General features: G+C 43.9%; 1 protein-coding gene across 1 annotated transcript; it reads right to left on the bottom strand.

Moving 5' to 3' along the window:
* Positions 1-12: 12 nt before the first annotated feature.
* snap91b (synaptosome associated protein 91b) lies at positions 13-23,271 on the bottom strand. The gene is made up of 22 exons (XM_056427962.1): positions 23,092-23,271; positions 17,707-17,849; positions 17,203-17,278; positions 16,326-16,428; positions 16,149-16,242; positions 15,942-16,053; positions 15,760-15,866; positions 15,596-15,637; positions 14,947-15,020; positions 14,759-14,764; positions 14,572-14,584; positions 14,337-14,479; positions 13,823-13,896; positions 13,213-13,227; positions 12,469-12,642; positions 10,915-11,010; positions 6,922-6,990; positions 4,193-4,279; positions 3,758-3,819; positions 2,651-2,728; positions 2,437-2,549; positions 13-1,528 (listed from the first exon to the last, which is right to left on the bottom strand). Exons 1-21 carry the CDS (start codon positions 23,219-23,221, stop codon positions 2,463-2,465), a joined length of 1,785 nt encoding a protein of 594 aa, XP_056283937.1. The 5' UTR covers positions 23,222-23,271; the 3' UTR covers positions 13-1,528; positions 2,437-2,462.
* Positions 23,272-23,273: the final 2 nt, after the last annotated feature.

Genomic DNA, 23,273 nt, shown 5'->3' on the forward strand with positions numbered 1-23,273 from the left:
TGAGCCGTGAGGGTAGTTTGGATCAGTGTATTTGTCTTTTATTGCATCTCATTTGGACTCACATGCAGGTGGGGGTGAGGAAGAAAGAACGATGCCGTCCATAAATAACCTCCAAAAACAACAAAAAACCAACACAGCCTTCATTTGAATACTTAGCAAACATTACTTATCCACATTCTTTTTTTTGTGTCGTAGTCTTTATTTTTCTTTCAACACTTCGTTAATGCCACAATGGATTAAGATACAGTCACTTTTGGAAATAAACAACACACAAAACATCCAGCGTATACTCGAGTGCTTTACAGTGACATCCTCAAGACTTCCAGTGGCAGTACATGAACCAACCCGAGGACTGACGCCACATCCCAACCACATACACAACTGCCTCCTCGTCCCTTTGATTCCCACCCTAACATTTAGTCATCTTGTGTGGAGACCGAGACCAGGAAAGGAGTCCTCTGAGTATTAGAATGCCTCCTAGATTGACCTGCGTTGCATGCTACGATGCAGTACCACTCCACACCAGCTGAGGGCGCAACAGGGGCAAAGTTTCCATTCAACACAGCCTCTGATTACAGATTAAGAGGTATGTACAAAGAAGGCGGGAATTATTATTTTGTTGTCTACTTGCCTTATTTTCAACCATATATTTTGACATAACTAGAAAATATATGATAATTTTTTCTTCTTCTTTCAAAATAAAGATTAAAGAAAATATGTATAATCTATCATTTGAAATGGTCTAAAATGCATAAGTCAATTTGAACATAGTTGACAAATGTTTTGCATGTTTCGTACGACCCCCCCCCCCCCCCCCCAAAAGAAATGAAGAGAAAAAAAAAGAAAGAAAAAAGTAATTAAAAAAAGTTAAACTGAACACAGGGTCATGTGTTCGATGACAAATCCAGATTTGCAGTGCAAGTTGTTTTCAGGTACAGTTGGAACTGTAGACAGGTGGGAGGATGAATGGCCGGGCAGATATAGGTACAACCAAGTTTTTAATGACATAAACATAGCTCAGTATTAGTCCGGACACAGGGGTGGAGGAGTGGGGGTTGGCCAGTGAAGTTACACACACCGAACACAGTCCACATTTAACAACACAGTCTTCGTCTGGGAGATGCGCAAAGAAACCAACATTTATCCACCATTCCAAGTCAGCTGATATGCGATAAACCAGAATGAATCTAAATACACATTTATTATTATTTTTTTGTTAATTTTTTTCATAGTATATTAAGTAAAGGTTAACACTGAATTACACACACACCCACGCACACATAAACAGAGTTTTTGTTTTTCTCGGTATCTAGGGTTCACATTCACAGTTGTGCTACAACATTAGATAAGAGGGGGGCAGAGCGGAGGGGGGGGGGGGTTTAGGGGTCGCGGCTGGTACGAGGTCAGAGAGGGCAAATATCGTGGGGATGCAATGGCTGGTTGGCTGAGGAGGCTGGGGCATGAGGGGGAAGGCAGTGGGGCAAGTGCAGCCATCCACATCCACAGAGCTCCAGACACAATGACAAACCTACAGAGGAGGCAGAGAAAGGGACACCCGATTAAAACAAGTGCTCTCGATAGGAAGAGGAGGTGAAGTCCAAAGACATGTGCTCTGAGAAGAAAGAGAAGGAGATTCAGACACGCAGAGACGTAAAGTTAAGAGTCGAAAGTCGACACACAGTCACGAACATGTGGTTTTCGTTGCATAAATCTAACTTCCTGTGAAGAAGGAAGTTCTTTTTGACAAGTGGACGCTAGAGGGGTACCCAGAGCGTCGTAGAAGCGTCTGTGTTTGGCGAGTTGGCAGTGAGATTATTGTTGTCCATTAGGTTGGGGGACTTGCAAAGAGATGGAGGAGCAATATTCCCAGTGTGGGTCAAACTAGATCCTATATTTCCTGTAATTCAACCAATAGTGTCGTTTCATCGGACCCCCCCAGCCCGGTACACTCATGTGTATTACACCAATCTCCAAGGCGGACCTGAGATTACCCTGACGACAGCACTATGACATCATCAGAAGGTTATCCTCTCAGACATGACAGAGCCATAGAAAATACTCGACGAGTAAACTGACAGTTCTCATTCCTCCTGAAGAATTAAGATATGTGTCCTTAGGTTTTCTTAAAGCTTTTTTCTTTAGTGTGGACGTGGGTTGCGAGCAGTTCAAGAAAAAACTTTCTTTACCTCCTGAGATTGTTTCATTTGTAGTATTTTTATTCAGTCTTTCACAATAAATAAAGGAATAACCTCCCTGTAATTTCAGATTTGTATTGGATGGTCACATTATTCGTATTATGGTTAGACTGCAGGACTAAACATGTCGGACATGTTGTTGATGTGCAATTCTGCTCCATAACCTTTTTTTATGACAAGCAACACAAATAAATCTCAAGTCTTTAAGTTGCAGCTTTATAATTCGTTTTTTTCTCCATACCTTGGGGGCTTTCCAGGTCCGTCCGTCTACATGAAGTCCTTAATGTTGAGGTCGTCCAGGGCGTTCCTCGGTGGTGGTGGCTTCCTGGGGCTCTGGGCCGCCCCGGGAGACATCTGCAGACACAATTTAGCACTTGAACTCCTTTCTGCCGGAGCGGCCGTAATCTGTACGTATGAAATTGCGAGTGTAATCCATTTCAGAGTGAGTGTGTTACCGGCGCTCCAGGGGTCGCTCCGGTGGAAGGGAAGCTTGGCCTCGCCATCTGCATCATGGGAGCTCCTGGTGCCCCGGCCTGACGCGGAGACAGATGGAAGGAGAAAGAGACGGTGAGACACAATGGTGGCCGTCTGTTGGGTGTGAGGGCCATCGAAAAATGGGAATTGTCTATAAATGTCCAATAATGTCCAGAGTGGTTCGGGGGCATTACTAGACCATTACTGGACTGCTGGATCTTACCATGCTGAAGCTGGGGTGAGTCCCCATAAAAGGACGAACACCCATGGGTACGGTCTAAAGGTGTGGAGGGGGGGGGGGGGAGAGGAGGTGTTGGGATGTTACTACACTACACATAAGACACACACACACACACACACACACAATGCAAAACAATACATACATGAAAAGATAATTACACAACATGAAAAAATAACTCTAACAATACAGGACAATGATAGAGACGGACAAACTTTGAGAAAAGAAAAAAACCTGACACAACAAAAACAACACCACAGGAGCCCTTACTTAGCCTAATAGTTCTTAATAATAGTTTCTGATGTACACATGCACAATGACTCAGAGAGAGGAAGCATGTTGCCGGAGGCCTTCAGGTGATTATGACATTTCAAACAACTGAAATGTCCAGAAGAAGCAAACGTGTCGATGAGCCGCTCGGCTTGCCTGGACTTTAACTGGCTGAAAAGAAACTTAAGAGAAGAAGAAGAAGCCGTTCCCTAAATTTAAGCACTACAATTAGCCACTTCACCACTCTCCAGTAGTCGTTCCAGAACAATAAAAATGATCTGGAGCCGGACTGAAATCTGCTTATTTGGTCTTTGGTTTGGACCATTTTCTAAACCTTTACAACCAGTGCATGCGGTCTATTGGAGGTGAACTCCACCAGTAACTTAGAGTGTTCTCTAGGTTCCTAGACGTCTTGTTTCCTTTCCTTGACTGCCCCGTAAGCTTCTCAGTTTCCCCGGTCTATGATTGGCCCTGGAACCTGGAGAGCCAGATGAAGGCCGTGTGTGTGATCGCTGCCCTGCCCTGCCTGTCGCTGCCATGCGGCTCCACTCCATGCTATCAAGACACAGACAACATTTACCATGGGAGCGCCCCAACAGGGGGGAGCTACCTGAGGTGCCGCTGGGTTTCCCATCGAGAGATCTGAGAGAGAGAGAGAGAGAGGTGCTGCAAACTCACTGTTTTCATTTAAGGACATTATAATAACCACATAGGATGAATATGGGGGTTACAAAATATACAATGGTTAGAGTTCAAACTTTTTTGATGAGAAGATCGATGCCATGACATAAAAGGGCGTGAACAAACCAGATGTCATGTTTTAATATGTGCTGCTTGGAAGATTGTGTTATGGTTGACAAGAACCCGGCCAGCTGTTTCCAGTCTTTATGGCCAGTATAAAGAATTTGTATCCAGCGGACAGACATGAGGGCGGCATCAATCTTCTCATCCAACGCCCACTAATAATAAGCGCATGGCACCAAGTATTTAAATGAGCATCTAAATGATTACTTACTACTTGCCATGTTGGCCATGGAAGTGTCAACATCCCCCGCCTGAGGGGTCAAAGTGGGCTTCATTACATCCCCTAGTCCATCAAATACTAGGGAGCGGAGGAAAGGGAAGAGGGAAGGGAGGGACAAGGAGGGAGAGGGAGGGAGATATTAGCGTCTTTCAAAGCGAGGGGTCCTCACACCAGCAGCCTGGGGATTACCATGACAACCGATAGATGTCTCCATGACAACAGTGAGGAGAGAGGGGCTTTGGAATGTGAGCCAGAGAGCAGGTTTGACGCCGTCACGTCAGAAATGTAATTACGTTAAAAGCAAATAGGACAACAGACAATTTCAGTGTATTTAAGATGATGATAAATAATCAGTCATCTCTTGCAGCCTGCGTGTAATCTGCTAAAACGGAGACATCTGTCAGGTCGGCTGCTGACCGCGAATGTAATTTCTAGTGTGGGCACAGGAAATACAAATTATGTACGTGTATAAAGCACATTTTGTGACCGTATATCCGACAAAAACAACATGCACAATGTCGAGAATTCCCTCTCTGTGCTTGTTGGTAAATCTGAATTACTTTGAGGATTCTACTGTCTGATTGCTGCAGGAATGAAATCAGGATGAGGGCAAAAGCACTGCAGCTACAATGAAGCCGGCTTGATTTGCTAAACAAGCACGAAATAATACGGTGAGTTCACCGTCCAGCATCTCGTGGTGGAAGGGACAGTGCAGCTGAGCTTGCCTGGCACCCCACCACTGCAATGCAGCAGTGCACTGTGGGAAATTAGCGTGTTAAAGAGCAAGGAAACTCACCCAATCAAATGGCAGGAAGCAAGCAATGAGCCAGCCCAAGAGCCAGATGGAGAGGGAGAGTGAGGAAAAAAGAAAGAGAGAGAGAGAGAGAGAAAGAGGAAAGTAAAATGCACAGATGCCAGAGAGAGAGAGAGGAAGAGAGAGGACGAGAGAGAGAGAGGAATGAGGTTTTAAAGGAGCGAGTGACAATGAAACCAGTTTATTGCATGAATGATAGAAAGAGAGGGGAAAAAGGAGTTAAGCTTGAAAGCAGTAGTATTGCAGACCGTCAGTTATACATTGTGAAGACCGATTGATTGACGGGAAACGAAGCCAGGTGGGGGTTCATGTTGCCATGGTAACAGTTACCACGGTTACCCGTTTGTACAGCCGAAAGATTGGAGGAATTCCCCCCAGACTAATGACCGGGGTAGCACTATGCAAATGAGATGATGCAATGATGACATATACCATAAACGGACGTATAGTTTAAATCTCTGGAAGTCAACAGTGACTTTGCGTTGATACTGAACCGATGACAAGCAGTCAACAACAGAAGAATCACACCCAAGCTTTTGACTGAATAACGGTGAGGTATTCAGTGGAATAATCAGCGAATAATAATAACAAAAATGTAGATTGGCTAACAGCAAACCATTTCATTAACCGTTACCAGAGTTAATAGAAACTGACTGACTTGCACAACACAGACGTGTCACCAGGCAAACAAGTGAGCAGTTTGAAAGGGAGATGTCGATAAAGTTGCTGTAAAGTACACGATAACGTAAGGACAACGCCAAGGCATCATGCAATTACAAGGGAGTGAACAATCGCTATAATCATGGATGGATCATCAGGCAATGGGGCCCTGAGCACGCCCCCCCCACCCCCCCTCTCCCCCAGATTGATACGATATGATGCCTGTCAACAACCTTTTGCAGGTGAATTAAAGTGATCAGGTTCAGCTGAGAATTCAGTTCACAGACGAAGAACTTCGCCGTACAAAATGTAAGAGTGTGGAGACTCTGGGTCAGGGGTGAGCAGGTCTGTCTTTCAATCAGGGGGTTGGTGGTTTCAATCCCCGCTCTAGTGTCCTTGAGCAAGACACTTAACCCTCAGTTGCTCCCCGTAGCTGTGTCTACGGTGTATGAATGTAACATGATTGGATAAAAGCGTCAGCTAAATGACAAGAAAACATCAAAAAAAAGGTGAAGATACAGGATGTATTTTCCTAAATCATTGATTTTTAAATACATTTACTGATGTGGCTGTATCTTAATTAAAAATAAGTTGTCCACTGCATTTGGTTAACAGACACTGAATTTTAAAAGGACTATGAGAAGCAAAACAAAACAATCTCTGTGTCACAGTTTCAGCTCCACACCCTCCTCACTCCCCGTCGTCAGTCTAACTCTCTTCACCTGTTCACACACCTGTCTTTGATCACTAATCAAATCCCTATATAGTCTCCTGCCTCACACACACAACTTGCCAGATTGTTCTTCCTTTTCTATGCCAGACTCTCCAGCACTTGTTTCTAGACGGATTTCCTGTTGCCGACCCTGCCTGTCCCTGGTTAACCCGCTTGTCCGACTCCCCGAGAACCTACCAGCCCTTCGTCCTGTTGATACTCTGTCTGCCGTTTCCAGAGTGTGGAATATAAGTTCGTAGGATCCCTGGAGTCGAGGGTGCATTTGGGTCTACACACGAGTTGTTACACTCTGACAATAAACAACGGTCACCTCAAACAAGGGCTCTGGCCCTTGGGCCTGTGCTCTGTAAGCCCGTTATGTAATCCATCCATGGCCACAGCACAATGTGTGAGGGAATACCAACATATGAAAATATGTTGCAGACATTTCACCCCCCAGAAAATGTCTGTTAACTGTCTTTAACCCTTCACTGTTCATGCAGAATTACTTATGTACATGTTGTTTTTTTTTACCTGACATGAGCTCAGCACCGGGCGCAGCCGGAGCAGCAGCAGCAGCTGTGGCGTCTCCTCCTGTGGACTCTGGCAGGTCAAATCAAAATGTACCATACCATACCACGCCAGGTCAGAGGAGGTTGATGAGCCATTCCCATCGCAGCATAAGGGCAAAGAAGGGGTAATAGTCAGCCTTCGGCTTCGTGCTGGTAATGCCAAACAAAGTGCTCGGAGTTAGATAGGAAGGCCGAATCCACAATCACATGTATATTTAAATTACCCAGCAGACACACACTCATATGAACTCGTCTCACAGTTGACAGTCGCAGTAAATAGCCCATGTGCATTTTCAAACAGGCCAGGAAAAAAAGAAGGAAAGTTAAATAATTGATAAATAATTCTCTTGCGCTCCTTTCATGATTGAGCAATAAAGAAGAATTCCCACTGCTACTACATGTCTGACCATTCATGAAGCCTAATACACACACTCGTTGTTTCATCCGATCTTTCCCAGATGATGCATTCGTGAACAGGGGGAGGCAGAGTGAGGTTCAGTGAGTTACCCACCACCAAACAGGTTCATGATGCCTCCCGTGTCAATTTTGGGTGGGGGTGCGGAGGAGAGGACGGGGGCAGGGGAGCTGAACACATCCGCTGGGGGAGGTGGAGACGGTGTTTAGCGCCCGAACACACACTCTCACACAAATACACACACACACACACAACTATTGTCTGTGACTGATTCATAATTCACATTTATCAATTGCCACTGCAGTGCACGCCGTACATGCCGGAGTGGGGAAAGTAGGAAAGAGTGAAACATTTCCGATGGCTCAGTAGCTGTCAGCCGACCCGTGAGGGAGCCTTTTCTTCCCCTTTCCTCATCAAAGCCAAGGACAAAGCTGAGAAACACACGCAGCAGGACAGGTGAGGGAGAGCGCATGAGGCACGGCGGAGTATCGAGGTGCATTGGGGGTACCTGCTGTAAACAAGTCAACACTGGGAGTGGGGTCTGCGTTGGTGAAGCGTGTGTCTGGCATGGAATCAAAGAGATCTAGGAACACATGCGCACCCAGAGGCAGGAGTATTTAAAAAAACACTTTCAAATGGTGAGGATGCTCTGACTCACACACGGCAGCGAACTGAGAGAAAAAGAAAAAAAAAGGCTTTCAATATGTGCGCATTAGTCAGAGGACACCAATGAAGAAGAAGACAAGCGAGGAAGAAGATGGGGGGGGGGGAGAGGACCAGGAGGATGCTGGTCAATATGAATAAGAGCACGCTCTCTCTGTCATTTACCGCTGAAGAGGTCGGTGGGAGGGTTGGCGGCGCCGGGGGCTGAAATGGTTGCGGCGGTGGTGGTGGTGATGGCGCTGGATGCGGAGGTGAAGAGCGGTGATGGGGAAGGGGAGGGGGGAGGCCGGGGCACCACACAGCTAGAACAGGCACCCAGCGAACTACCCAGATTATTATTCTCCACTGTCATCATGCCGAAAAGGTCTAGACCTGCAGGCGCTGCTGCGTTGGTGCTGCTGTCCGGGGGAGCAAAGGGGTCTTTTTTTGGGGGGGGGGGGAAGTGGGGGGGGGGAGGGGTGAGGAAGAAATGTAACAGGTGAATAGGAAGGGAGGATGTTAGTCAGGGGACTTTAACCCTTGTGTTGCCTTAGGGTCATTTTGACCCGAATCAATATTACACCCTCCCCCCGCTTTAGGATTAATTTGACCCCATTCAATGTTTAATGTCGGTGTTCTTTCGGTAGTCAACAAACAAACATAAAGTGCCTCACACTTAAACTTGGAAAACAATATTAATTATAATAATTTTCTGGAGGTTTTAATTGCTGGCGTCAAATTGAACCCAAAGGGTAAAATATGTTAGTAAATATAAAGGTAACAGGAGGGTGAAACATTGAATCGGGTCAAAATGACCCAAAGGCGGGGGGGGGGGGTGTGTAATATTGATTTGGGTCAAAATGACCCTAAGGCAACACAAGGGTTAATACAGCACAGAGTAGACACGTTTGAATGTGATGATGAGGATGATGATTATACTGCTCTAAACATGAAAGCGGAGGAGAAAGAGAATCTGAGAGGAATTAAAGGAGAGGATGTGCAGAGCTCCAACACAGAACGCCAAATATCATCTGCGATGGAAAGAATGAGAAACCATTGAAGTGAATGTAAAACACCTTCGTCGTGGAACAAAGCACAACTCAACTAGAACTAAAAACCAAAGGACTGCCGCGGGCAGCCTTCTCCAGAACAGCAAATGCACAAATCAGATGCCAAAAAAAGACAAGAGACAAGGAAGAGCATTGTCCTCGATCGCCATGGTAACAACAACACCGTCCAGACACCAGCAGTAATGGACGCCCTACTGTGTCCCGACGCAACGCCTCGAGATGAAACCCCGACGTTCACACGAACACGCCGACACAAACAGCTGTTAGCGAGGACACATCTGCATTCACAGTCACGGCACTCAAACCAGTGGTGGGAAGAGCAATGAGATGTTATTAAAAAGAGCAGCGTGTATGATTGTGGGGGATTTATTGAATATTATGTGCCATTCATGATTATTTTTCGCATTCGTGCATCACCTGAAGCTAATAATCTTTTAGTTTTTGCACCACCATGTTCCGACAGTAGCTCAGAATAAACAAACACAACACTATCTTTAGAGGAGGCCTGATGCAGGTTTTCTTTACCTGAAGGCCACCGTAGGTTATCCGACACATTTGGAAAGAGAGGAGTGAGTATATGTGTATTCAATTGGTTGAGATTTGCAACCCCACCGCTAGATGCCACTCAATAGACTCTTTATGTAGCAGTACAACAATATATACATATTGCATTATGATACCTATTTTAAGTAGTTAAGTTGGATGCATTTGTGTTGCCTTGCATCCATGAAATCCTGTATAATGGGTTATAAGTCTGTCTAAAAACATAATAACATTCGAGCACAAGGGGAGAATAAGGTTTTTTTTCTCTTCACTATTTTCCTCAAAAATGTCATATGTAAGCGATTGTGCAAATTTAAGCAATGCACACTTTTCTTGTGTGTCTTGGCCTCAAAATAATGATTAAAAACCATTAAAGTGAGCATTATCTATTGGTAATTTATTTTTAAATTGATAGTACTAAATTTGATTTCACATTAAAATCCAATCAATATATCTGTGTATGTCCGCAACAATTCTGCCAACTGTTACAAACAGGATATCCCCCTGCCACAAAAAAATGGTTCGTCCCGAAACCATGTGACCATGCATGACAGGATGTAAATGCATGGCGGCCATTTTGAACACATTATGGTTAGGATCCTCTGATTACCTTCGCATTGAAAATGCGGAAGGTTATGTTTTGATCGCCGTGTATTTATTTATGTATTTATTTATTTGTATGCGTGTTATTCGCAGAACTCAAAAAGTATTGAACCGAATCGCATGGAATTTGGTGGGATGATTGGTTATTATCCGGGGACCAGTTGATTAGATTTTGGGATCAATCGGGTCAAAGCTCAAGGTCAAAGGTCATGAACAGGTCAAATCTTCTTGAATGGCATGAAATTTGGTGGGATGATTGGTTATTATCCGGGGACCATTTGATTAGATTTTGGGATCAATCGGGTCAAAGGTCAAGGTCAAGGTAATGGAAAGGTCAAAATCTTTTTTTTACCATAGCACGATACATTTGTGTCCAATTGGCATGCAACTAATGCCAAAATGTTCATAATTCAATGCCCAATCTTGTGATATGCGAAGGTATGCGCTCTACCGAGTGCCCATTCTAGTTTTAATCTGTAATCGCCTATTGTGAAAGAGTGAAGTAATATTAATGGACTGTGTTTGGTACACGCACATATGTGGTTTACGATTCTTTTACATTTCCTTTTTTTTAAAGAAACCTTTACACGGCATACACGACTGTCCTAAGTTACTTTCCACCACTGACTCACTCACACACAGACAGACGGACGGACACACAGACAAACTTCCTGTCACCCACCAGCTCCGGCGTTGGCAGCGGGGGCGGCGGTGGCGGCCCCGCCTTCAGCGGCCGCTGCAGAGGCCTCTGCGGCAGGAACAGGTGTTGAAAAGGCGTCTGGGGTCCACACAAACCCCAGAGAGGCAGAGGAGGGTGAAGAAGTGAAGATGAAAAGAGAAAAGCAGGAGTCAAGAAACACGAGGAGGAAAAGTGGAGCGTAAAAATAAAGGCTTTGAGCATTATCGCCGCTTGTTGTACGTTTTCAGCTGTAAATCATGGAGGCTTGCCGCATTGATATAGGACGTTAATGACTGACAGGTGAATGGACAAATGGGAATACAGACAGGAGGCACTACTGCGAGGGTTAATCTACGAAGCCTGAAATCTACAAGTGTTACAGCTGCCGTCTGTAGCTGTAGCCACGTGACACGGTTTGATAGAATTGCTTTTCGCTGAGAACAAAGAAAAGCATGTCTGCCTATCAAACGAGACGCATGTGGAGAATGAAGTGGCAGTATGTTCACGTGCAAGCCGAAGCCATGATGCAGAAATATGTGCCGTACTGTGTGTGTGAGGAAAAGAGAAAATGAGATTGTGTGTATGTATATTTTGTATGCAGCCCCAAAATGGTCATTATTAGAGAAATAAATAATTGTAAAAATTAAATAATCAGAAGAATACATTGTGTCAAACTATTAAATGGACCAGTAATTTCTGATATAAAATAAATTATTGATTTTTCTTTTATTTTTCTGGAAAAAAATTGTTTTCACAGTACAGTTTTTTTTGTTGCCCTTTTTAAAAATGTGTTTTTATTTAATGTTCTAATTTGTACAATTGGCACTTTGATTTAACCTTGAATACTATTTCATAATCTCAGTTTTCATGACAGCGGGGTTATCACAGTTCTCTCACCTTTTTAGCCAATCACAGTTGCACTTCCTCTCTGAAGCGAGCTATTGTAATCTTGAATCTTGAAACTGAACAACTACCAATTTAACTAACAGTTACCCAGTTAGCGTACTTGGTAATGAGAGCAGCTGGTTAACCAGAGCTGTGTTTTGCTTTATAAAGACGTGTCAATTCCTGCTTCAAAATAACTTCCGTCTTCACAGGAAACTCAAATAACATGCTGGAGGCATGTGATTGGCTTAGAGCTGAGTGGGCAACTTGATGGTTTTAATTAATTGTGACATGGAGTAAAAACAGACTTTAAGAAAAGGGGAATTTTTAAATAAGTTATTTTATCAAATTTTAAAAAATTCTGTTAATTTATACATTTTGCACAATTTATTCATATGCTTATTAATTTCCAGAATAATGTATTTATTTGACAATAAATACTTTTTTAGGCATAGTTTATAGCTGATGTAGGTGTGCATCAATGCATCATTTGGACTTGAGTGTTTCTAATGATGCAACTTCGGTAGCAGAAAACAGACAATATCAGTGATAAGTCAGCATGCTATGTGTGTGAGCATGCAGTCTTTGTGTTATAGTATTTGTGTGATAGTTTTTAGGGTTGAGCTTCCCAGAGTGATTCTTTCGTAGAGAATTTTCTGGAAGCCCACTGACCTCCCAACAGATCCATATTGGCGGCGCCAGGGGTGGTGGCGGCTGCTGTGCTAGTGGGAGGAGCTAGAGAGACTCCAGGTTCTGCCGCTGCAGGAGTGGGCGTTGCTGCTGCTGCAGAGGAGGGGGCTGCCTCTGCCGTGAGGGTGGGTTCAGAGAGCAAGGAATCGCCCATTTCTGCGAGTACCAACGGGGTGTTCGAAATCCCCAAAGAAAGGTACCAAAATAATCCCCAAAATAACCACCAAAATAGTCACCGTTGAACAGTGAACCAAATGAATCCAAAACAAAGGTCCAATTCAAATTATAGCCAATTAAGAAATGTTGGAGTTGACCAAGCAAAGCAATATCCGAGTTTTAACCAAATTAAAGTTAAATTATTCAACACCATCCGGTCATAACCAACAAATTTAAAAAACAACCAACCAAAATCGCCCCGTTGTAAACCAAAAACAGACAATGAAGGATGTGGAGGGAAGGGAGAGAGAAGGCAGAGAGAAACAGAGACACGACTCAGACTCAAGAGCTTGAGGAGACAAACAGGGAGGTAACCGTGTGACAGTTGTACATAATACTCTATCTACAGGTTGAATTGGGATTCTAACGTTAACACTATTTCCAGGTCACTTCAATTTCTGTTTGTTCAGAAAGAAAGTCAAAGACGTCAGGTGTCCTGGAGGAGGATTTAAGACTAGAGCAGTCGAGACTAGAGGCTGGAGGTGGAGGGGAGAGTCGAGCGACACTCACCTGATCCAAGAAGATCTATGGAAGGAAAGGGGGAAAGAGAACAAGGGAAACACATGTTAGTACCCGAGCAATAACACATTTTGACATTAAAGACAATAGATTACTTATTGGCTTGATATACTGTTATATACGGTCGTGGAATTCCTGCTACCGACTACGCCACTGCCCTGTTGAGACTCCGCCCACTCCACCTCTCTACCTCCATCTGCCTGATGGATCGTGGAGGTCTCCATCGTGGAATACGCCGACTATGAACTATTCAGACACTCTGTCATATACATTGAATGTATTTTAACTCTAAATCTATCCTTCTGTACACATTACATCTATTGTTCTGTCCATCCTGGAGAGAGATCCTCCTCTGTTGCTCTCCTGCAGGTTTCTTCCCTTTTTTTCCCCCTGAAGGGTTATTTGGGAGTTTTTCCTGATCCGATGTGAGGTTTTGGGGCAGGGATGTCTATGTGTACAGATTGTAAAGCACTCCGAGACAAATTTGTAATTTGTGAAATTGGGCTTTACAAATAAACTGAATTGAATTGAATTGAATATAACGCTATGATGTGGATTTGCATTATTTTCAGCTGAGTCGACAGGATGGAGAGAGACCTACCTCCCCAAGATGTGGGGGCAGCTGATGGTCTTGAGGGACCCGAGGAGGACAGAGGATCCAGGTCCAACAAGGAACTGGGGAACGAGATAGAAACATTTAGTTTATCGCCGCTTTGCAGAAGGTAATTATTTAACACTTGCTCTTTGTCCGAAGCCATTCAGTGACGCTCGACGATTGTTAACACTGGCTGACGAGCGATAAACCGACGCTTCAGCCGAGACCAATGGGAATCTCTATTAATTACCGAAGCAAATTTCAGGGCAATCAATCCAACAGTTGTAAAGATATTTCCCTTTAAATTAAATGTGTCGACCACTGTCTGGAGCAAAGTGGTGCACCAAACAACTGACATCAACATCCCTCCTGCCACAATGCTCGTGTGACTAAAAATAAGACTTTGTAAGGTTTGTCAACTACTCCCAGTCCAATTTGTTGAAATGTTGCAACGACTATTTATTGCCAAACGTTCAGAATCATAAAAAGGCAGAGAAGAGGTCGCAGAGTTTACACTCACTCTTCAACCGGCTCAGCAGCGGCGGCGGTGGCGGCGGCGGCAGCGGCGGCAGCGCCCTCCCCAGGAGGAGGCTGCAGCGCTGGAACAGCGTTAGAAGATTTGGCCGGAGTCGATGTCGGAGACACATTGTTCGTCGGAGACCCCTGGAAGATGGACAGAGAAACCCCATTTTCAGCGGTGCATCGGACTGGAATAACTCAATCAAGATCTGGAGTGTTTTGAATGTGCACCTCACCTTTGTTGGAGACCTGAACAGGTGAGAGAGGAGAAGGAGTCGTTAGTTCTTGAGGTTGAACATTATTTGATGGGTTTATTTTATAGTGTGAGAATCTCAAGAACAAATACACAGGACACAGTGCGCTATATGCAATCATTAAAGTAAAATAAGAAGTTAGTGATCTTCAAAACAGATGTATGCTCACCCTTCACTGTTGATTCCAAATGAACATAAAGGGGGATAAAAGAAGAAATTGTCGAATTATAGCTCTTGTTTTGGCTTCTTTCTACCAACATTTATCTTGGTTATCTACGTTTGTTTTAATGTAATTACAAAGACTTTAGTGATCTCAACACAGTGTGACACGAAGAACCTAAACTGAAATGGACTTACCCCTTCTTTCCACCCTTGACGTCTTCCAAACCGTTCATGTGTGTTTCCAGACTCTCCAGGATACTGCTGGGAGCCTGACGAAATAAATGAAAGAATCGAAAGTGGAGTGATAAATACGTGACCTTTTCCTCTTGTCTCCCACAATGTGGTGACAGGCAGTGCGAGTCCAAGGAAAGAAAAAGAAAGTGGTAAAAAAAAAAGAAGACAAATCTCACTGCAATACGTGTGTCTGCGTGTGTATAAACACACGCAGACACACACACACACACACACACACACACACACACACACACACACACACACACACACACACACACACACACACACAGGCGTGATTTGTGTTTGAGATTCAATTAAGATCAACATGCCGACACGTCATCCTGTAAACAGGCACACAGCCAGGACACCCATGGTTTCTGTGGTTACCGGGTCCTCGAGAGGTGTAAAAGGACAGTCTTCGTCATCTGAGTCTGCTAGATCCACTACTACCCCCGGGTGGAGACACTGGGGTGGGGAGAGTTATGGTGGGTGAGTGGTGTGTGTGTGTGTGTGTGTGTGTGTGGGGGGGGTGAGTGATATTCATGTGAATTACATTCTTGATTACAATGCTTCCAGGAAAAAAACCATTTTAAAATCTGTTTTAACTTACGAAGTTGATGTCAGGAATGTCGTTTTTCTCAACTCCGATTGTCTGTTGAAGGAAGTAGAGTTTAAAATCTGCTTTACCACCCTTCACAGTCCCCACACTGCTTTGTCACGACGCGTATGCATCATGATGAAGGCGGTTTAGAGGGCTCTTGGTTTGCCTCTTACCTCGGCCAGCTTCATGAATTCCCCGATCTTCGCCACCCTGGTCAGGAACCTCTTGTAGATCTCCAAAGCCTCCTTGCAGTCACTCTTCTTCATCTTGAAGTATTTCTCTGCGAAAGAAAGAGTTTTGCAGGTTCAGATTCTCCGCGGTGGACGTTTTAAACGATGCCGAGTGGACGACTGACCTAATAGGTTGATGACTCCGTCGTTGTAGGACGCAAACAGTTTGACCAGATCCTTGAAGAGAAGCAGGAACGCAGCGTTGATGATCCCGTTGTTAAGCTCCTTGGGATGAATCTGAGAAAAGGGAGAGAGCGCGCGAGAATCGGAAGACCCGGGAAAACCTCGGAAAACGGAAATAAGTTCATATATCCGGCCACGGTCTGACTCACGTCAAACTCCAGGAGTGTGTCGATCTGAGTTTGCAGAACAGGCATGCCTTTCAACAGCTTCTCAGTGGTCATGGTCCTCATCGCACCCTCGGCACTGAAAGGATACAATGCATCATGAGTAGAGGAGTGAGGAAGCAACGGTGTATAAGCACAACGTGAACGCCATGTTTGATTTACCCTTTCTTGACTCTGGTGAAATCAAAAGCCATCTGGCGGTAGGCGAAGGCTTTCTCGTTCAGGTATCGTCCATACCGCCTGATGAATGTCGACATATCGTAGCCTAAACAGGGAATGGATGACAGGAAGCAGACGAGGTTCATTCACTTCGCTTGTTTGCTGGAAATAATAAAGAAAATGAATTGCTTACTTTCTCTTAAGTTTTCCTCAAGATAAAAATCTAGATATGAATCCCTTTGAACTAATCTGTTCCTTTGTTTCAAGAGAAAACTAATTTTTTTTTAAACAAGCCTTTAAAAGATTAAACTAATACTACACATTTGATTACATTTCGTTAAATTCACCAAAAAACATTAAGAACTGCAAATTGGTGTCAATCCCAGTTGCTTCGATAAATACTTTTCAGGTCAGCGTTAACTGTACAAAAAGCTGAGAAAATAGCCGCACACAGATGTCTTCTTACCAAGTTCTTCTTTTATCCCACATGCCAAACATTTTAAATACAATCGGAATTGTTGGGATAAAACAAGCCCTTTATTATGTTGTTTAGCACATCTCAATTGAGGATGTAGTAATATCATCCATTTTGTCGGAGAAAAGAAACCCGACAAATCCAGCAGTACATGTGCTCTCACTAAGAATGTAAAATAAATAAAAAAACATGATCATAAAATGTATGAATATGAGAGCCTAAACACACATGAAACATTGGACATTCAATACAGAAATCCCAGCATGCATCTGTTTGTATGCATGTGTGAATGAGTTTGAGTTAGATCTCGTCTCGTCCCTCCCAACACATTCACCAGACAGCTTTCATTAGGTGTATCTCTTTCTGTTTTTATTTATTTGCCAGATACTGCAAGATTGTTCTTACCGTGCGAGCCGGTTTTGTCGATAAAGTTGCTGAGGTTAAACAGGGAGGTCCTGGAAGCCAAGTACTGAATGAACCTCTGAGGAACAGAAAGAGCACATCATACAGATTTAACCATTGTCAAGGAAAAATAGTGGAAAGAAAACACGACAACAAAACACATCAACTCGTATATTTAGAAGGTTTCTTCACATTTTTGAATGGCATTTCATTCTAATCACAGGACTCTCTTCAATACTTTGAGTAATTGTGGTCAAAGCCTACTGGTCTCGCTCGTCTCAGCACCACACACAACCCTCAAAGTGCTCACAAGAGCAATTCCAGCTCTCCAAAGCAACATCACAAGTTAATTATCAAGAAATGTATTATACATTTGAACTGGGAGATTAATTGGAAAATCCATTCAGTCATTCCCATCGTGTTTTCCAACAAGAAACTCCAACAATGTAATCATTTGTATTCATCCATGGATTCAGTTGCACCAGATGTAATTGCTCTTCCTCTCACCTCGTTGCCGTGGACACACATGTGATGACTGGCGACGAGGGCCTTGAAGACGACCACCCAGCTGGCATTGGTGGCTCGCTCGAACAGCGTGTCGGCCATCTGGGGGATGTTCACGTTGGTGGTGTTGGTGGCCGACACCAGGTCTGCAACGCAACCCGCAAACAAACATTACCATCAACGACGTCGCGCGAAAATTAGAAGTCTGACGACGTGAAGTTTGGGCAAGGGTTCAAACCAGGTGGCACTTAAGAGGCGAGCCACTGGTGGTTTAGTCTTAGACACACGCCTACACTATCTGAACAGCGCTGATTAAACTTTGATAAAGAGGGCAGGCTCAGAATATTTAGTCAGGAGAAAAACCTGACGTACATACAAATGGGTGTTAGTGCACCAGCCCACACACACACATGCAAGCACCTGCATACTGACAATGCAAAAAGACAGAATAATGCCTCGTCAGCGCCTCTCCCTGGTTGCCAGTTCAGACACTCAGACAAACAGAGAGCGGCCCAACAGCGAACGGTCCGTTGCATCAGCACAAGGTGGAACATGAGTAGTCTTCCTCCCCTCGAGGATGAAGAAACGTACTCCTGTGGGTCAAGCACGACATTGCAGACGGTGACTAACCTCTCAATTCTTTCCAGTTCAAGAACAAATTTATTTTGGGCAAACATGTTTTTAATTTCGAACACACTTCATGAGGTCTAAAAAGTTACGAGAAGGAGTTTTAACTGATAATGAAACAGTCTAAATTTAACACAGAGGCCTTTTTAATCGAGAAGATTGATATCTATATCTTAATGCCTGTCGCCGGGTCAGATTCGCTGCGAAATCAGACAAAGCAATTTCGAGGAAGCAGACCCGGAGAACCAATTATTACATTTTTACATGCATAGTTTCATACTGAGGTTTTATGTTAGCCAGTTAAGAGAAAGCAGCATGAGATTTTTCTTTAGTTTTTATATGTTGTGGTTATGGCTGATACTGGAGCAGGAACAGCAACGACAAAAAGAAAAGATTAAAAATACAGTCATAAAACAAGAGTCGACCTTGTCGGTCATTCAAAGAACAAAACTGAACCTGAACTGGCCCTCCATCTCCTAATATTGTATTTAATGTCTATTTTATTTACAAAATATATTGTTAGATGTTGTTGTACATCAATATATAATTTATGTTGCTGCCTAAAACCCAGCTAGCTAACGCTCTTGCTAACGTGAGTTGAAGTTGCTAACATTAGCTGCTAAATCAACACTAAGCGACAGTTCCTTATCGTTGCTTTAATGAATGTTTTGTGTAATTTGTATTCAACCTATATTATTTTAGGTTAATCTACCGGTTATTCTTTTGCACTAATTTGTCTAAAATGTAAGAAAAATCCAGTCCTAAACCAAAATATGATACATTCATATCATATCAGACAAAGAGGAGCAGCATATGCTCACAATTCAGAAGCTGGAACCAGAGAAGCAACAACATCATTTTGATTATTTTCATTTTGACACACACACACACACACACACACACACCATCTGCATTTGAGCTGGCACCTGACTTTAAAAGATAAATCATCATATCTAACGTTGTATTAATTCTGTGTCTGGTGTGAGAGTTTCTTCTCAGATAGATAGATAGATAGAGAGAGAGAGATAGAGAGAGAGGTTGGCAGACAGATGGCCATGCAAATAAAAAGAGAGCGGGAGGATTTATCAGGCAGAGGAGGTAACACTTTAGAAACAAAGGATATATGATATTTTACTAATGGTGTGTATTGCAGAACGTTGGCCAATCATGCAGCACGGCTAGAGGCTCTGACACATCTATGACACGCCTGACACAAATAAATACCGGGGCACATATTGCGTTTGTTGAAGGCACAGTTGTGGTTGAAAAAAGATAAAAATAACACCATACTTTTCTCTTTTGTTTCCATCCCCCTGACATTAACAAGGCAGGTCTGAGTGCGTCCATAACGAGTGCCAGAGACGCATGCAGAATTTATTGGCAGGCGGTGAAGGCCGTGATATTGATATAGATATTGGCCTTGGCTTGAGTGGGTAGATACCAGACTGTAGAGCAGAAATACAGCAAAAGGGGGAGGGGCCAGGGAAAGAAGGGAAAGAGCAAGAGTAGAGAACAGCAGGGCGTCCGCTGAGGAGCACTACTGTCCACAAGAATGTGTAAGGGATGAACAGATTATTACTAATCACCGGTCCTGGTCTTTCTACGGTTGCTGTCTCACTGCCCATCCCCCGTACTGCACACACACACACACACACACCTGTCTTGAGACCACCTGTTTCACACAGTGCTCACCATCTAACACGGCTCAGCTTATTGTCACCAGTGCCGTCAGTGTGATGATCCAGGTTTATTCAATTATCTTCCAATGACAAAACGGAGGAGACAATATCAGCTTGAAGATCCTCCACACGACTGCTTTCATTTCATCCTCTACTCCTACACCCTCTATTTGTTCTCCTTTCCCCCCCTCCTCATTTGATTTAACTTCTCTGTGAAATAGCTGAAGATTACATCTCCCTGCAGCCTTTTTAAATGACACACACACACACACACACACACACACACACACACACACATACATAGAGAGACTTGACCCACAATGGCTGAAATATGATTATGTAACATTATCATGTCCCTGGCACAGCGACACGTTAATATTCATACGAGCATGATGGATACAGCTCTATCCACAACACTTCTCACACTATCTGTTCATAATACCCCAATAAATACTCTGCTTGTATGTTATTATACCTGTTTACTGTTGTTTAATTAACAACGGGCCCATATTATATACAGATATAATCCACGCTTTCTGTCATAGTATCATCACCTGAAACATATTGACATAGTGTGCGTGTGTCTAATGAGGATTGACTGAGCTAAATAAAGACTCTACGATAATCCACGGCCCACAGGAGAGCTCTGAGAAGGAACCGAGTCCTCACGCTGTGCGAGTGTGTGTGTGTGTGTGTGTCTTTGTCTAGTCTGTGTTTTTTTTACAGCTGCAACTCAAAACCACTCGAGTGGAATATTCCAGATTACATTTTACAGAAGTCACTCAGTAACAGTGACCACAACAGTGAATGTCAATCAGACCCACATTGATGACATGAAATATTCTGTGACATCACTTCCCTTGGAGAAACAGCAGCTTGTCGTTTTTGTGCGGATTAAATTAAAAAGATGCCGTGTGTCGATTGGTCAGCTTTAGAGATGCTGGTGTGGTCTCCTCACCTCTCAGCAACAAAGCAAATAAGAGTTAATTAAAAAAAACTATTCCTTTTCAAGCCTTGAATTATTTTAATTTGACTCAACATCCAACTGTTTCTCACGCGACACATGAGCTAACTCCACTGACCTCAGATTAATTTAAACATGTTGCCTTAAGTGTTGAGTGAACTCTGTTTTGTTGACCTTGCATGGACCACATGTTCTCTAGAAATGTGTAACACACACCCTCGACTGTTCTTTTCTCCGTCCACTGTTTGACACAGTAGATAGCCGCAGTCTGCGTCTATAGGACACGAGTAAGTAAACTGGAATATGAAATTCAAAAGCAATAAATAACACACCGTTGATGCTGAGGTTTTTCATTCCCCGCACTGTGGGCCCGATACGGCAAGAAATCAAATGCAGGCATCAAAGCCAAAAAACTCTATGCTTTCCATACAAAAGAACGTCCTGCACATATATTACTTATGCCACTTTTATTTTGTGGGTAAATCAAGCGTCAAAAGGTACCTGTGACACGCTCTCATTCACATCAACCACATCAGGCTGTTCACATTGAGCCATGTCCAATCAGAAGACAGTCATGACTATTTGTCCTGCTGCAAATGTTTTTATAAATGTTTACCCGCACTGAGACGCCATGACGAATACAATCAGTGTATTGGTTCTATAAATAAATAAATATACAGTCATTATGATGGTCTATCTCTCCACTCTAGAGATGACAGGCCTGCCATTTGTCCTCTTCCTTCTCACAATTGCCCTCTGTCATAAAAAGTGCTGTCCCCTGACACACTCAATCTGTTGCCATGGCAACTCCACTGCACCACCACCACCGCCTCTGACAACACGCCCACCCCAAGGGTCACTAAATGTGTTGGCATCACACCGCGACAAATGACTAAATCCACCTATAAACTCGACCTAATGGCTTTTGTGTGTGTGTGTGTGTGTGTGTGTCCTCAATGTTGAGATTGAGTGGCCTACATACGAGAAGCTTGTTGAATTGCTACAGCATATAATCTCATAGACTAAAAATCAATGTATGTGAACTGTTTATTCTTTTTATAGCCGTCGCCTCGCATAAATAACGTGCATAAGAATATTTCAACGTTGCTGGAGTGTTTGTGGTATATAGAAGTAGAGCGGCGACCTCTTGCGGTTTGGACCAAGAGGTCACGGCTGGTGGAAGTTTGCTCAACAGTCCGAACAGTCAACAGTTAGAGAGAGAGAAAGAGAGAGAGAGAGGGGAGAAGCAATGGTCTCTGGTGCATTGCTAGCATTAGCATTGCCACCTTTGGCTGTGTAAATAATGCAAGGCAGTCATTGGCTGATTATTACATTATTTAGCAGGGGAGCGGATCACAAGATAGAAGGTCCTGCCCCAAGACGCAGGGCCAGACCTGCCCGGCGACCACACACACACACACACACACACACAGAGCAGGCACGCAAAAAAAAGACATGGAGAACCGATTTGGACCACCCGCCATCCAAATGCAGGGCAACGCCGCTGCCTCGCTCTGACTCACTGTCTGTGATGACATGTGATTAATCTCAAAATTGCCATAAGGTGGCCCCATCCTGTCATCTGGGGGACGTGTCAATAAAGCTGTGAGGTTTGATAATAGTATGCAGCTGTGACTTTATGGCCTCAACCCAAAGGTCTCTTTGCATTTTTCAGACGGCATTACCTTGGAATTTACATTTTAATGTAGTATGTGTGTAACACTCACGCTTCCTTCACTATCCAGACCTGCAGGAGCCGGTACAGTGAAGCTGAAATGTGAAGTTAAGGGAAGGTTTTTTGTGTCTTGTTTCTGAGGATGACTTGTCATTCTGCCTTAAAATATGTCCCTTTCTCCCCTCCTCTCCTATACTCTCCCTTTCTCTCTCCGTGGGTTTTCCATCACCTTAAGGCTGACACAATAGGTCCCCATGGCCGCATCAATTCCTCATGGCACCACACCCCATTTAAGCTAAGACCATTAAGAAACGACTGGTCATAATTACACGCCATGTGGTGGCATGTGGTCTTGGTGGTTGTGGTAGAGGCGATACAGGCCCCATAAGGCCAACCCGTGAAGACGGGAGGGGGGAAAATAGAGGAAGAAGGACTCCACTTACACTCCAGGTGCTTTTTCTTGGGCGCCATCACTTCGTGAGTGGTGGCTTTGCAGACAGCCCGGGCCATATCTGATCCCGTGAGCTGGTATTGCGCAGCGGCGATGCGATCCGTGAGCGTTTGCCCCGACATTTTCTCTCTCTCTCCGGTTGAATCGACCACCTCAGGAATGTATATGTCAACC

The sequence above is a fragment of the Pseudoliparis swirei genome, chromosome 12, assembly GCF_029220125.1.
Source record: "Pseudoliparis swirei isolate HS2019 ecotype Mariana Trench chromosome 12, NWPU_hadal_v1, whole genome shotgun sequence".
NCBI classification, from domain to species: Eukaryota; Metazoa; Chordata; class Actinopteri; order Perciformes; family Liparidae; genus Pseudoliparis; species Pseudoliparis swirei.

What these genes read in the sequence shown, in the direction of transcription:
- snap91b (XM_056427962.1), bottom strand. Translation starts at nt 23,221, where the DNA reads ATGTCGGGGCAAACGCTCACGGATCGCATCGCCGCTGCGCAATACCAG. An exon ending in CAAGAAAAAGCACCTGGAGT is followed by an intron (nt 17,850 to 23,091) that starts GTAAGTGGAGTC and finishes GTTGCGTTGCAG; the next exon opens with ACCTGGTGTCGGCCACCAAC. An exon ending in GAGCGACCCCTGGAGCGCCG is followed by an intron (nt 2,550 to 2,650) that starts GTAACACACTCA and finishes TTGTGTCTGCAG; the next exon opens with ATGTCTCCCGGGGCGGCCCA.